General features: G+C 37.4%; 1 protein-coding gene across 1 annotated transcript; it reads left to right on the forward strand.

Moving 5' to 3' along the window:
• Positions 1-2,070: 2,070 nt before the first annotated feature.
• frs2b (fibroblast growth factor receptor substrate 2b) lies at positions 2,071-14,072 on the forward strand. Its single transcript, XM_059545920.1, has 7 exons — positions 2,071-2,140; positions 4,216-4,317; positions 5,097-5,185; positions 5,291-5,477; positions 9,046-9,204; positions 12,039-12,208; positions 12,609-14,072. Exons 2-7 carry the CDS (start codon positions 4,287-4,289, stop codon positions 13,584-13,586), a joined length of 1,614 nt encoding a protein of 537 aa, XP_059401903.1. The 5' UTR covers positions 2,071-2,140; positions 4,216-4,286; the 3' UTR covers positions 13,587-14,072.
• Positions 14,073-14,587: the final 515 nt, after the last annotated feature.

Genomic DNA, 14,587 nt, shown 5'->3' on the forward strand with positions numbered 1-14,587 from the left:
GCCACCCAGATACAGTCCATATATAGATCAGATGGTGGATCAGCACCTAGAGAAGACCTCTACAGCTCCGAATGTCAGCGGAGACCATGTCAACTAGATGAGCCCCAGAGACAGATCCCCTGCGAATACTTCATCACCTCGACAACCATCGGGACAAGACCATGGGAACTCCTCTGCACAGTCTGACCAGTGTTGGAATTCAAGTCAAGTCAAGTCACCTTTATTTATATAGCGCTTTAAACAAAAAAGATGGGGTCAAGTAGTGTTTTTTTTTTTTTTAAGGTTTTGGGGACATATCCTAATGACAATGAGGGATTAATTATAGTCAGAAGAGGATCTATGACTTCTGGAAGCACCTCTTTTAGGAGCTTAGATGGAATAGGGTCTAACATACATGTTGTTGGTTTGGATGATTTAACAAGTTTATATAATTCTTCCTCTCCCATAGTAGAGAATGAGTGGAACTGTTCCTCAGGGGATCTATAGTCTGATGCGATACTGTAGCTGATGGCTGCATGGTTACAATTTTATCTCTAATAGTATCGATCTTAGAAGTGCAGTAGTTCGTAAAGTCATTACACATTACAATGTCATTGTGAAATAGAAAAGAAAAAGGCGAAAAAAAAGTCCTCATTGTGAAATAGAAAAGACAAAGGTGAAAAAAAAGTCCTCTGTCAGAATTTGTAACTCTTGTGTTGTCCTCTGTCTATATATGCTTTCCAATTGAAGGTTCATGAGATAGACCTTTGAGCTATTCTATTTATTCTGTTGCAATGGCAGATAAATAGGTGTCATCTGTATAACAATAAAAAAGGAGCATATACAGGGAAAAAAAAGTAGTGAGGGACTGAGATTTGTAAAAATTCACCAATAATAACTGCAAAACATCCATTTGACAAATAAGTCTTAAACCACTGAAGCCTACTCCTCAAATTCTGACATAGTGCTTAAGATGAGAAACAAAGATACTGTGATCTATCAAATGCTGCATTAAGATCTAATAATACCGACTGTAGAATCTCCAGAATCAACAGTTAATAAAATATCATTATTAACTTTTAAAAGTGCTTATTCTGTACTGTGTTGTTTCTTTAAAAACTGGTTGGAAAGTATCTCTTATTGAGTGGAAACTACTTTCTCCAGAGCTTTTGAAAAAAATGGCAGTTTTGAAATCTTCCTAAAATTAGACAAAACTGAAGCATCCAAATTAGGGATTTCTAATTAGATGCTGCCCTATAGTATGTTTAAACAGACAGGCACAGAATCTTAGATCATTCAGCAATTCAATATAGTCAGAACACTCTCAAAAAAATGTTTCATCTGTGTCCTGTTCTTTTAACGATAACCTGAACAGTGCAGTCATGTTGCACCTTTCATTATTAGGGCATGGATTCACATTTCCTCTAGCCAGATGCATATTTGTTCATATAAAATATTGTAACAATATTGTAAATATTTTACTAAAATATTTAGAAATAGTTGATTCCAGTCTCAGTTGGAGGAATAGTCAGGTGTTGATGCTCTTTCCATTACATCAACATAGAGTAAAAAAAGACCTCTTTGAATTGGTTTTGTGGATGCAGAACAAGACAAAAATATGCCTGGACGAGGGAGAGGAATAGTTAGATCAGAAAAAAAGAAAACAAAGAAATATCAAGGTATGTATCACTTATTTTTGTATTGTGTATAAATAACAATAGAGCTATAATACAAAAGCTATAATACAATATATGTGTATTTAGTATATTTAAATTTAATTATTTTAAACTGAACTTGTGACGGTAAAAAAATTAATAATAATAAATTAAAGTGTTTTATGAGTCCACAGGACCTAAACTGCCCATTGTTCAAGAAACAGCCAATAATGCCAGGTTGCAGCACTGTGGTCAGGAGACCTGATGTCAATGATTTCTCTTTAGAATTTTGTTACGTGCTGCAACTGTAGTTTCTGGGTCACTTCGGACCACCCAATCTGCGCAGCCAGCACTCGCCGAACGTAACCCACGTAAAATACTTACACACGCGCATGCGCAGGTTCCCCAAGCCAAATGCTAATGCTAGCCCACACTGGTTTGCAGCGGCCCTAGATAGCAACAGAATAAATTAGCAAATAGACTTAACTCCGAATTTACTGTTTAATGTGAGCTTTTATTTTACACTTTAGGACGCTACGGCGGTCAGATTAACGTGCTTTATGTAGTTAATGTTTGATTACTAAGTGAAAGAGGTTAGATTATTTTGGCGCTCGGGCGGACCTGTGCTACTTTAGCTAATGATTCTTACTTTTCATAAAGTTAAAATATAAACGTGTGATAATATGTGGAATATTAAGCGATGAAAAAAATACATATCCTGACTGATTAAAAGCTTCGTAAGTATTTTTTCCCTCATCTACTTAACAGGATACGTTTATCCAGTTAATCCTATCAACGTTATGTTAGCTGGGTTACGTTAATCCATTTTAATTTAAGAGTTAAACAGCTGTGTGAAATAAACAACAACAAAGAAGTGCCAGCACAAACTTTATTTGTTACTTTTTGGGGGGTTAATTATGATGTGATTGGGTAATAATTCGTATTTGTTCTGTTTTCACGGTGAGTTGTCATTAGATAAATGTTTAGATTATGTCGTGTTGAGTTAAATGTACACACCTGAAACCATACCGGGTTAGGTATACAGTATACTTTTCCACTGTTATTATTATTAAAATATGTGTCCGCCTAGTAAAAGTAAAAGTGTTGCAACCAACATTCAAAACACAAACAGGAAAATGTCATACACCGGACCCCTTTGATCCCTCATTCATGTGTGTCAGGGTCAATAAAATATAAGATAATTAGGTTTTTATGACAAGGCAAGGAAAAAAAAGTTCAGGATGCAAAATGTAATTTGGTGTGACTCCCAAAAACTATTAATTCAATATTAAAAACGTTTTAATGCTTAAAAACGTTTGTTTTTAAATAATGATTAATGTGTTGCCACTTAATGTTTAAGGGAAATATGTTATTTATACCAAATTAGTCATTAAATGAAAACGTTTCTTGAAAATAGAATGTAAATTTTTCAAAACCATATAAAACTGACACGAATACCAATTTATGCATTTGCTTATCCAAAGTGACTTACATTGCTTTCAGTTTATACATTCAATTAGTTCATGATCTGACTGGAATTCACAACCATGACTATGACATTGCATGCTAGTTACAGGAATGCAATCATACTATACATAAAACTATTTCCTTTTCTATATGGGTGGTATGGACAAGTGTATTGACTGTTAAATAGGCAATGCCATTTTATTTTTCACGATACAATGTGGTCTGACTCTGTTAAAATGTAGCACCAGTTTCTACCATTTATTTTTTAATCTTTCAAAAATAATGACAGTAATTATGTCTGTTCACTCAAAAATATAAAACATTGCAATTGTGAAGAGTAATCTGTAAGAACAAGGCAGTAATCAAAATTACAATGCCATGTTTTCCACAGCTTATAGAAGTTAGAGATGATTTCAAAGGCTGTTAAAATATTTATATTTTTCTATAATTATATTTTCTTAATCGGTTGTCATCATGGAATGCATGAGTGTGAGAGCAGGGATTGCTTTATGAAAATATTCCAGAAATGTTTCATTTTCAAACCATTAAGATTACTCACCTCTTCCTTGGGATGAGGCATGTTTGTAGACATCATGTACAGTCGAACATTTGTATTTATTTTGCAAAAAAGGCCTCTAACACTAGCTTGCGCTATTCTTTTTCTATTGTTTTCTTCTTTTACTGCGTTAAGCTAACTGAGACGTGTTATGTTGGTTTTTTTCATTGTCCTTATTTGTGAGTCATTTGGATAAAGCATCTGCTAAATGACTAAATGTAAATGTAGTTGTAGGCATCATGCACAGGTGTCCTCTGAAGCACCACTTCTCATTTATTTCCTTTAAAATGTCTTTTATTGTGGAGATGCTGGTTAGACATAGTATGTGTTGATGATCAGGTATTGTGTTTTAGGGGTCCATGTTTTAAAGCGTGCCACATCAAATTCCATCATTCTTTAGCTGATAGTTGGGAGCAGTTTGATTTAAAAATGTTGGAAAACATCAGACTGCTACAACAAACACCAACACTGACCAAGAAACCCAACAACTGCATTTGGCACAGAAACCTGTGCCATAAATATAAAAAGTTTCTTATTTGTTTGTTTTTTCCAACATAGGATTGCTTCAGCTATCACATCTGTGAGCCATTTCTGCATGTAGAGAATGACTGTTTGCTTTGGGCTGGGGAATGAACCAGGAACCCTGGTGGCTGGATCTGGGTAAGAAATGCTCTTCACATGCCAGTTACTTAAAATTTATTGTCCATAAGTATTTTTTACTAGCTATAAAAGTGTATTTACATTATTTCATTAGACTGCAGGCTGTTACTACTACTTTTCGAAGCATAGTAATATTAATAATTATTTTATTCTACAAAGTAATTCTTATGGCTGCTTAAATTTCTTTGCTTTGAAATGTTAAACCATAAAGGGTTTATTTTGACCATAGTATCGTAGTTAGGCAAATGTATATGATGATAACGGTCAATATGCATACCATGGTCATACTAATCCTAGTTGTCACTGCAGAATCTTTTAATGAGTATCTCTTTATAGTACAATTATCTCTTTGATGTCAAAATATCAAGTAAATGTTTGAAAATAGAAAATGAAGACCCTCTTGACACTGTCTATTAAGAGTCTCTTAAAATAAACATAATTTAGCCTTTTCATCTCATGGCACAGTTAGTTAAGCTGTAGAATAGAATGTGGTACAACTGTCTAAAAACATAAGGTAATAATTCTAGAATGAAATCATATTAATTGAGACTATGCTGTCAAATGCTTTCTGGGATGAAAATGCACCTCCTTTATTTTAAATACATTTAAAATAATACATTTGGTCACTTTTCTCATTTTCTGTTTCCTGAACTGTATTCTAATAGGCTTCATCACTGTGTGACTGCAGCGAATGTCAGCTCCCACATCGTTAAAGCAGCAGAATTTAAATTGTGCTTCAGGCCAGCTGAACAATGTTGAATTTTGTCTTTGTTCTCTAGGTATCAAATGGTCTGAAGAAGCCATGGGAAGCTGTTTTAGCTGTCCAGATAAAGAATCGATCCCTGACAATCACCAGAGTAAATTTAAGGTCGCTATTTTTCTGCATGCATGTATTAAATTGTGATGATCTGGTTTGTGGTGGGTGGTCTTCATTTGTTTTGAGCTAGGTTTGGATTGGTTTCGATGTGTTCAGGTGGTGAATGTGGATGATGATGGAAATGAGCTGGGAGCAGGTATCATGGAGCTGATGGAGGATGAGCTGGTCCTGCGCACGCGGAAATGTGATGCTGTCAGGTGGCCTTACCTGTGCCTGCGTCGCTATGGCTACGATTCAAATCTCTTCTCGTTTGAGAGTGGCCGTCGCTGCCAGACAGGTCAAGGTAAAGCTAACATCTCCATCCCATACACTCACAGATCATACTTGAATGTGCATAATTGCAAGTTTATAAGAAATTCATTTTGTGAGATTTGGGAGTAGTTGGTACTGACATTTACGGTCAGAAATTCATCAGTTTGAAGGATTCCCAAATAAGGTCTGATCATAAGCTCTTTGAACAGTTATTAATGTACAACTGTTAACATTTGAACCCATGCTTTCAAAAGGATGAGGTCGAGAGATTTTGCATGCTTTAACGGGTAAGTCTGGCTTGATGTGCTCCAAACAGTTAGCTTCAACACTGCAGCGCCTTTCAGGTTTAGCAAACATTTGCTTCCCTGATAGGAATCAGATTTATGCTACATGTTTTGTGTTGTGTGTTTGTTTTTCCATCATTGGGTGTATTAACTAGAATCTTGTTTTTTATTATTCTAATTATATGACCAGCACATGTGTGTGTGTGTATATATATAAATATATATATATATACAGTCGTGGCCAAAAGTTTTGAGAATTACATAAATATTGGAAATTGGAAAAGTTGCTGCTTAAGTTTTTATAATAGCAATTTGCATATACTCATTGTATACAAATCATTGTTCTTCCATTGTTAACCATGGTGACCTGCAAAGAAACGCGTGCAGCCATCATTGCGTTGCATAAAAATGGCTTCACAGGCAAGGATATTGTGGCTACTAAGATTGCACCTAAATCAACAATTTATAGGATCATCAAGAACTTCAAGGAAAGAGGTTCAATTCTTGTAAAGAAGGCTTCAGGGCGTCCAAGAAAGTCCAGCAAGCGCCAGGATCATCTCCTAAAGAGGATTCAGCTGCGGGATCGGAGTGCTACCAGTGCAGAGCTTGCTCAGGAATGGCAGCAAGCAGGTGTGAGCGCATCTGCACGCACAGTGAGGCCAAGACTTCTGGAAGATGGCCTGGTGTCAAGAAGGGCAGCAAAGAAGCCACTTCTCTCCAAAAAAAACATCAGGGACAGATTGATCTTCTGCAGAAAATATAGTGAATGGACTGCTGAGGACTGGGGCAAAGTCATATTCTCAGATGAAGCCCCTTTCCGATTGTTTGGGGCATCTGGAAAAAGGCTTGTCCGGAGAAGAAAAGGTGAGCGCTACCATCAGTCCTGTGTCATGCCAACAGTAAAGCATCCTGACACCATTCATGTGTGGGGTTGCTTCTCATCCAAGGGAGTGGGCTCACTCACAATTCTGCCCAAAAACACACCCATGAATAAAGAAGGGTACCAAAATGCCCTCCAACAGCAACTTCTTCCAAAAATCCAACAACAGTTTGGTGAAGAACAATGCATTTTCCAGCACGATGGAGCACCGTGCCATAAGGCAAAAGTGATAACTAAGTGGCTCGAGGACCAGAATGTTGAAATTTTGGGTCCATGGCCTGGAAACTCCTCAGATCTTAATCCCATTGAGAACTTGTGGTCAATCCTCAAGAGGCGGGTGGACAAACAAAAACCCACTAATTCTGACAAACTCCAAGAAGTGATTATGAAAGAATGGGTTGCTATCAGTCAGGATTTGGCCCAGAAGTTGATTGAGAGCATACCCAGTCGAATTGCAGAGGTCCTGAAAAAGAATATTTGCATAAATGTCATGTAATTGTCGATTAAAGCCTTTGAAACGTATTAAGTGCTTGTAATTATATTTCAGTGCATCACAGAAACAACTGAAACAAAGATCTAAAAGCAGTTTAGCAGCAAAGCTTTTGAAAACTAATATTTATGTAATTCTCAAAACTTTTGGCCACGACTGTGTATATATATATATATGTATATATATATATATGTATATATATATATATATGTATATATATATATATTATATATATATATATATACATATATATATTATATATATATATATATATATATTATATATATATATATATATATATATATATATATATATATTATATATATATATTATATATATATATTATATATATATATATATATAATATATATATATATATATATATATATATAATATATATATACATACACGCATACATACATACAGGTGCTGGTCATATAGTTAGAATATCATCAAACTATTTATTTAAGTAATTCCATTCAATAAATATATGAGTTGAAAATATATCAGTCTATTTTTCATTTTAACGATAATAACTGACAACTAAGGAAAGTCCCAAATTCCGTATATCAGAAAATTAGAATATTACTTGAGACCAATACAAAGAAAGGATTTCTAGAAATCTTGGAAAACTGAAAAGTATGAACATGAAAAGTATGAGCATGTACAGCACTCAATACTTAGTTGGGACTCCTTTTGCCTGAATTACTGCAGCAATGCGGCGTGGCATGGAGTCGATCAGTCTGTGACACTGCTCAGGTGTTATGAGAGCCCAGGTTGCTCTGATATTGGCCTTCAGCTCTTCTGCATTGTCCGGTCTGGCATATCACATCTTCCTCTTCACAATACCCCATAGATTTTCTATGACCTTGGACCTCAGAAAACACAGTGGACCAACACCAGCAGATGACATGGCACCCCAAACCATCACTGACTGTGGAAACTTTACACTGGACCTCAAGCAACGTGGATTGTGTGCCTCTCCCCTCATCCTCCAGACTCTGGGACCCTGATTTCCAAAGGAAATACAAAATCTACTTTCATCAGAGAACATAACTTTGGAACACTCAGCAGCAGTCCAGTCCTCTTTTGTCTTTAGACGCTTCTGACGCTGTCTGTTGTTCAAGAGTGGCTTGACACAAGGAATGCGAGAGCTGAAACACATGTCTTGCATACGTCTGTGCATAGTGGTTCTTGAAGCACTGACTCCAGCTGCAGTCCACTCTTTGTGAATCTCCCCCACATCTTTGAATGGGTTTTGTTTCACAATCCTCTCCAGGGTGCGTTTATCCCTATTGCTTGTAAACTTTTCTTCTACCACATCTTTTCCTTCCCTTCGCCTCTCTATTAATGTGTTGGACACAGAGCTCTGTGAACAGCCAGCCTCTTTTGCAATGACCTTTTGTGTCTTGCCCTTCTTGTACAAGGTGTCAGTGGTCGTATTTTGGACAACTGCCAAGTCAGCAGTCTTCCCTTTGATTGTGTAGCCTACAGAACTAGACTGAGAGACCATTTAAAGGTCTTTGCAGGTGTTTTGAGTCAATAAGCTGATTAGAGTGTGGCACCAGGTGTCTTCAATATTGAACCTTTTCACAATATTCTAATTTTCTGAGACACTGAACTTGGGATTTTCCTTAGTTGTCAGTTATAATCATCAAAATTAAAAGAAAAAAAAACATTTGAAATATATCAGTCTGTGTGTAATGAATTAATATAATATACAAGTTTCGCTTTTTGAATGGAATTAGTGAAATAAACTTTTTGATGATATTCTAATTCTATGACCAGCACCTGTGTATACACACACACACACACACACACACACATATATAATAATAATAATATATTTATTATTATTTGGCACCATTTACAATAGTTAGCGTCCACTTTTGTTAGAGCAGAGCAACAAGTGTTTTTATTAACCGTTTGTGTTGACGTTCTACAGGGATATTTGCCTTCAAGTGTTCACGTGCCGAGGAGATCTTCAACATGCTGCAAGACATCATGCATAATAACAGCATCAGCGTAGTAGAGGAGCCGGTGTTTGAGCCCACTCTCACACAAGCTGAACCAGACCTTCCCCTCACACCGCACACACCAACCAGTATGTCTGCACTTCATTCATACATCAAGCTTTGATAAAAACTGTGAACAGAAACCTGTGAGTAAGTTGCGCTCCACCGAATAAGTAAGGGATAATGTACATTCAGCCGGTTGTTATCGCAGAAAAACCCCCGACAGGGTGATCAGGACCCCTACATACAAGACCCCCCTACTAGAGGTCTCGTATCAACCTGAAGTAAGTGATTCAGAGATAACAACCGGCCTGATGTATATTCTGCTAATAACATGACTACTTGCCATATAAGTAAATAATTAAGTGACGTGATATTCAGCCAAGTATGGTGACCCATACTCAGAATTCGTGCTCTGCATTTAACCCATCTGAAGTGCACACACACAGAGCAGTGAACACACACCCGGTACAGTGGGCAGCCATTTATGCTGCGGCGCCCGGGGAGCAGTTGGGGGTTCGATGCCTTGCTCAAGGGCACCTCAGTCGTGGTATTGAAGGTGGAGAGAGCACTGTACATGCACTCCCCCCACCCACAATTCCTGCCGACCCGAGACTCGAACTCACAACCCTTCGATTGCGAGTCCGACTCTCTAACCATTAGGCCATGACTTCCCATTAGACACGAAATATTGATTTGAGTTGAAATATTTGAACGCAAAGCTTCTGTGAACACAATAGTTGCGAGCCAGCTGCAAATTCAAACTAGATGGACATTTAAGGGAAACGGTGCAGTCAAACCACTTATTACAAAACATTTCACCGCATAATTAAGGTGATAAAAGATATTGATTTAAGACAAAAATATTTTCAAATCTTACCAGTTTGTTAGTTAATTTTTATAATCCATTACAGTGTACAAAACAGTTGTCGCAATATGGCAGCAGTTGCGTTTGTATGAAACGAGAGAGTGAGCCTGCAATACCAGGATGGCATAATTAATTGTATACATAATATTGAACTGAAGTTGAATATCTTATTAGCTAAACAAATGCAAAGCTTCTACAAAAAACAAAAAAAACAAAAAAAAACCTCTGTACCTGGCAAGAGTACAGAGCCGGGTTCAGTTACCCGGATGAGCCAGTAATTATTAGTTTTTGCTATAGCCCATCCAATATATCGTTTTTGCAATATTATCGGACGATATGAACCGGTTGCAGATATATCGGTATCGACAAATATGGTGACGATATGCTGTCGATATGAACATTTTTAACATACAGTACAGACCAAAAGTTTGGAAACATTACTATTTTTAATGTTTTTGAAAGAAGTTTCTTCTGCTCATCAAGCCTGCATTTATTTGATCAAAAATACAGAAAAAACAGTAATATTGTGAAATATTATTACAACTTAAAATAGTTTTCTATTTGAATATACTTTAAAAAATAATTTATTCCTGTGATGCAAAGCTGAATTTTCAGCATCATTACTCCAGCCTTCAGTGTCACATGTAACATCCAGTCGATCACATGATCATCTAGAAATCATTCTAATATTCTGATTTATTATGAGTGTTGAAACAGTTCTGCTGTCTAATATATTTGATCAATAAAAGGTTAAAAAGAACTGCATTTTGATTAAAAAAAAAAAGTTCTAATATATATTCTAATAATATATTTTCTTTACCATCACTTTTTATCAATTTAACACATCCTTGCTGAATAAAAGTATTGATTTTATTTAAAAAAAAAAAAAAGAAAAAAAAAAAAATTACTGACCCCAAATTACTGACCAGTAGTGTATATTGTTATTACAACATATTTATATTTTAAAAACATAGCTTCTTTTTTTTTTTACTTTTTATTCATCAAAGTATCCTAAAAAAGTATCACATGTTCTGAAAAAATATTAAGCAGCAGAACTGTTTCCAACTTTGATAATGAATCATCATATTAGAATGATTTCTAAAGGATCATGTGATAATGATCCTAAAAATTCAGCTTTGCATCACAGAAATAAATAATAATTTAAAGTATAATACATTTAAAAACTTATTATTTTAAATTGTAATAATATATCACAATATTACATTTTTTTCTGTAGTTTGGATCAAATAAATGCAGGCTTGATGAGCAGAAGAAACTTCTTTCAAAAACATTAAAAATAGTAATGTTTCCAAACTTTTGGTCTGTACTGTATAATGCAGATAAAATGCTTGAAATGGTGTAATTACTTGGTTTGCTCCATTGTTAGCTACTGGAGACCTAGATGAAACGCTTTAAAGCTTAAAGGCTGATTTATACTTCTGCATTGAACCTACGGCGTAGCCTACGCAAAGACGCACATCATAAACCATAGCCTACGCCATAGCCTGACGTGCACTTCTCCAAAAATCTAACAGTGCGTCAATTCTATGCAGACCGCGAGTGCTGGTGGTCTGCTAAAATCTCTCCCTCGGTACGTACTTGGGTTTTGTGTGCGTTTATGTGCACTTTAATATATTTTTATGTTAAATGTTATATAAAATAAAAAAGTAAATAACAAATGTCTTACCATTTATTATACTAAATAGAATTATACATCAGTAGTTGTCCGTGAAAAACTATGTTGATCTGCCGTGGTACAAGTCTTTGTGGAGATGGAAAGAATGGCATCTTCTCCTGTTCCGTTGATGTCTCCTTTAGAAGTTTTAAATTATGATTTAATTATTTGATATTAATTTGCCGCCATCACGGCTATATTGCATCTTCGACGAGCCACTTCTTCTTTGTCTTTTGTCGTGGTACTGCAGGTTATACCAGCAAAAAAAATCAAAATTTCTAAGTATACTATGGTATTTTTTGGCATTTTCTTTCATTTATAGTTATTTAAATGCATAATCGTTGTAAAACAGTTATGAAAATCTTTTTTCTTTGTTTTAGCTCCTGGAAACCTCCTCCCTACATTACCAAATGGCAGCTTACGGTATCCCTCATTGGGGGATGCGTCCTCTCACCCCTCTAGTCGGCATCCGTCAGTTGGGAGCACGTGCCTTCCATCATTGGGCGAGGAGTCCACGCACCCTCTCCTAGCTGCGGAAGAGGCTGTGAGGGTACGTGAAAATGTAATCAGTTTCAAATCCCATTCACCTTGATGGTGATTAAGGTGGTTTTCACACATTTCTGAAGAGTACAAATGTTCCTAGCACCCGCTCAAGCGTTTCAGACTCAAGTCCTGAATCCTTGTGCATCTCTCACATACACATGAATCTCACAGTTCCAGTTCAATCAAACTCAGACCCTCTCCTACCATAGTTATAAAAAACGTCTGTGATATGTGGTATGCTACTCCATTTTCATGTTTCCGTTTCTGATTAAACTGTTAGTGTGAAAGCCGGCAACTACAGGCTGTTGGTTCTTGTTCCTGAAATTCTGTGTAGGAGCATCCCTAAATATATGGCATGTCACCACTTAAGTGTATTAGTCACTTAAGCATGTATTGTGTCTCCTCAGGGTCACACATATGTGAACACCTCTGGTCTGCTGGAGCAGCACAGCCCAAATGTTTTAGAGGTACCTGCAGAACTGAATGTCTCATTAGTGGATGGAGAGGAAGCCATCCCTCAAGAGGCCCCTGATCCTGGCCCTCGAGTGCAGCTGGAGCCTGAAGGTGCTCGCTTCGTGTTGGGCCCAACTCCTGTGCAGAGACAGAGGCAGAGAGAGGCAAATTTGTCTGGTGCAGAGGGAGGGGCGAGTAACTCAGCCCAGAACTCAAATGGAAGTGTTATTTCCCACCCTAAAAACATTAGTGGAACAGATGCGATTGACAGCAGTAGATCCGAGGAAACCTCTCCTGGAGTCTCAGTCATTCCAGAGAACTTCAACGGTTCACTCTCAGCACTCTCTCGACGCCGGGCTCGGCCGCCCCCTCTCACTCCTGATGCCAATGTCAACAACTCAGCCCAGCGAAGAACGGCTTTGCTTGACTATGAGAACCTCCCTGCCTTACCTCCTCTGCGAGAGCACCCGAAGGGCGGCTCCGAAGATGAGGACGGGGAAGAGGTTGTGGCGCTTCAGTCACAGCCCATCAATGGTTTCCACAACCATCGACAGTACAGCCCTGACCCCACTCACTACTACATCAACACAGAGAACGTGACCGCCCCAATCAGCGCTAACAAGGTGGAGTCGGCCCGCTGGCGGGACCGCGCCGCACCAACCTTCTTTAACTTTGATTTCCGCCGCCCCTGTTTTGAGTCTCACAGACTGAACTACATTGAAGTGGAGACAGAGACCGAGAACTCTAGCAACCCTCAGACCCCAAAGACGCCCACGTCACCGCTTCCCCAGACACCCACCCGCAGGACAGAGCTGTACGCGGTCATTGACGTGGAGCGCACGGCTGCCATGTCAAGCCTGCAGAAAGCACTGCCCCGTTACGATGGTACCTCCAGGAAAACCCGCCATAACAGTGTTGACCTACCCATGTGACCTGTCACTGGTACTGCCTGAAGGCACTCCTAAAACTTTACAAATTCATTCCAAAGGCAGGTGGACTTAATATCACAGAAGTTTTTTTTTTTTGTAACACTTGTAGGGATTTCATGTAGATAAAAGAGTGTCGCTCTGTCTCATGTTGGCTTGAGAAGATTAACAGAGGAACTCGTCATATACCTTCATTTTATTCCTATGGTAATATACTACAACTTTTCTTACACTCGTTTTTCAGTGCCTGTTTATTTTTGTTTTATTATGTTAATAACAAGATTGGACAACATTCCACAGGTCCATTCCATACGGTACAAATCAGTATTACTGATCACGTTTATTTGTTTTTTGCCTTTATTTACCCTCTATCAATTGACTAAGTTGTTTTAAAACCTGTACCTAAAGATAACTTCACACACTACATTTTGAATTTTTGGCTACATATAATAGATTTCAATACGTGGCACAATAAAAGTCTATTTTGTTTCATTGAGGTTTTTAGTTCTAAAAATGTGCACCGTAATACATACACTATGACCCCTTAGCACTTGCTATAAACATGGAACTGGATTGCATTTCCATCTTTTGTCCGATGTGTCTCTAGTGTCTTCAGACAGAGATCCTATAACAGTTATCCACAGACATGGAAAACACTACTTGTGTGTTATATGAGAAGTTCTGTTAATCAAAAGTTGTCTGATTTCATCTATTTTTACACTGACAGAAAAGATCTAAATGTTTCTGTGATTATGACCGATAACGAAGGCATCTTCAGCAGAAACAGACTCTGTTGGGGGGAGTTGTTCAGCCTTATTGATTGTGACAGATTGTAGCATGATTGCGGTTAATCTAGACCATTTAATTTGTCTAGTAGTAGCATTTTGTTACTGATATAGAATCGTACAGGTAACCAACACAGCGATGATAAAATTGGGCTAATAAGATTTTCTTTTCAGTTTCTAAACCATTGAGCTGCATTTTAAACCAACAACAACAAAATAGTG

The sequence above is a fragment of the Carassius carassius genome, chromosome 50 (genome assembly GCF_963082965.1).
Source record: "Carassius carassius chromosome 50, fCarCar2.1, whole genome shotgun sequence".
In the NCBI taxonomy this organism is placed as follows: domain Eukaryota; kingdom Metazoa; phylum Chordata; class Actinopteri; order Cypriniformes; family Cyprinidae; genus Carassius; species Carassius carassius.

Coding starts and splice junctions, on each gene's coding strand:
- frs2b (XM_059545920.1), top strand. CDS start 4,287: ATGAACCAGGAACCCTGGTGGCTGGATCTGG. Junction 5,478..9,045: donor TCGCTGCCAGACAGGTCAAG/GTAAAGCTAACA, acceptor GACGTTCTACAG/GGATATTTGCCTTCAAGTGT. Junction 12,209..12,608: donor CTGCGGAAGAGGCTGTGAGG/GTACGTGAAAAT, acceptor GTGTCTCCTCAG/GGTCACACATATGTGAACAC.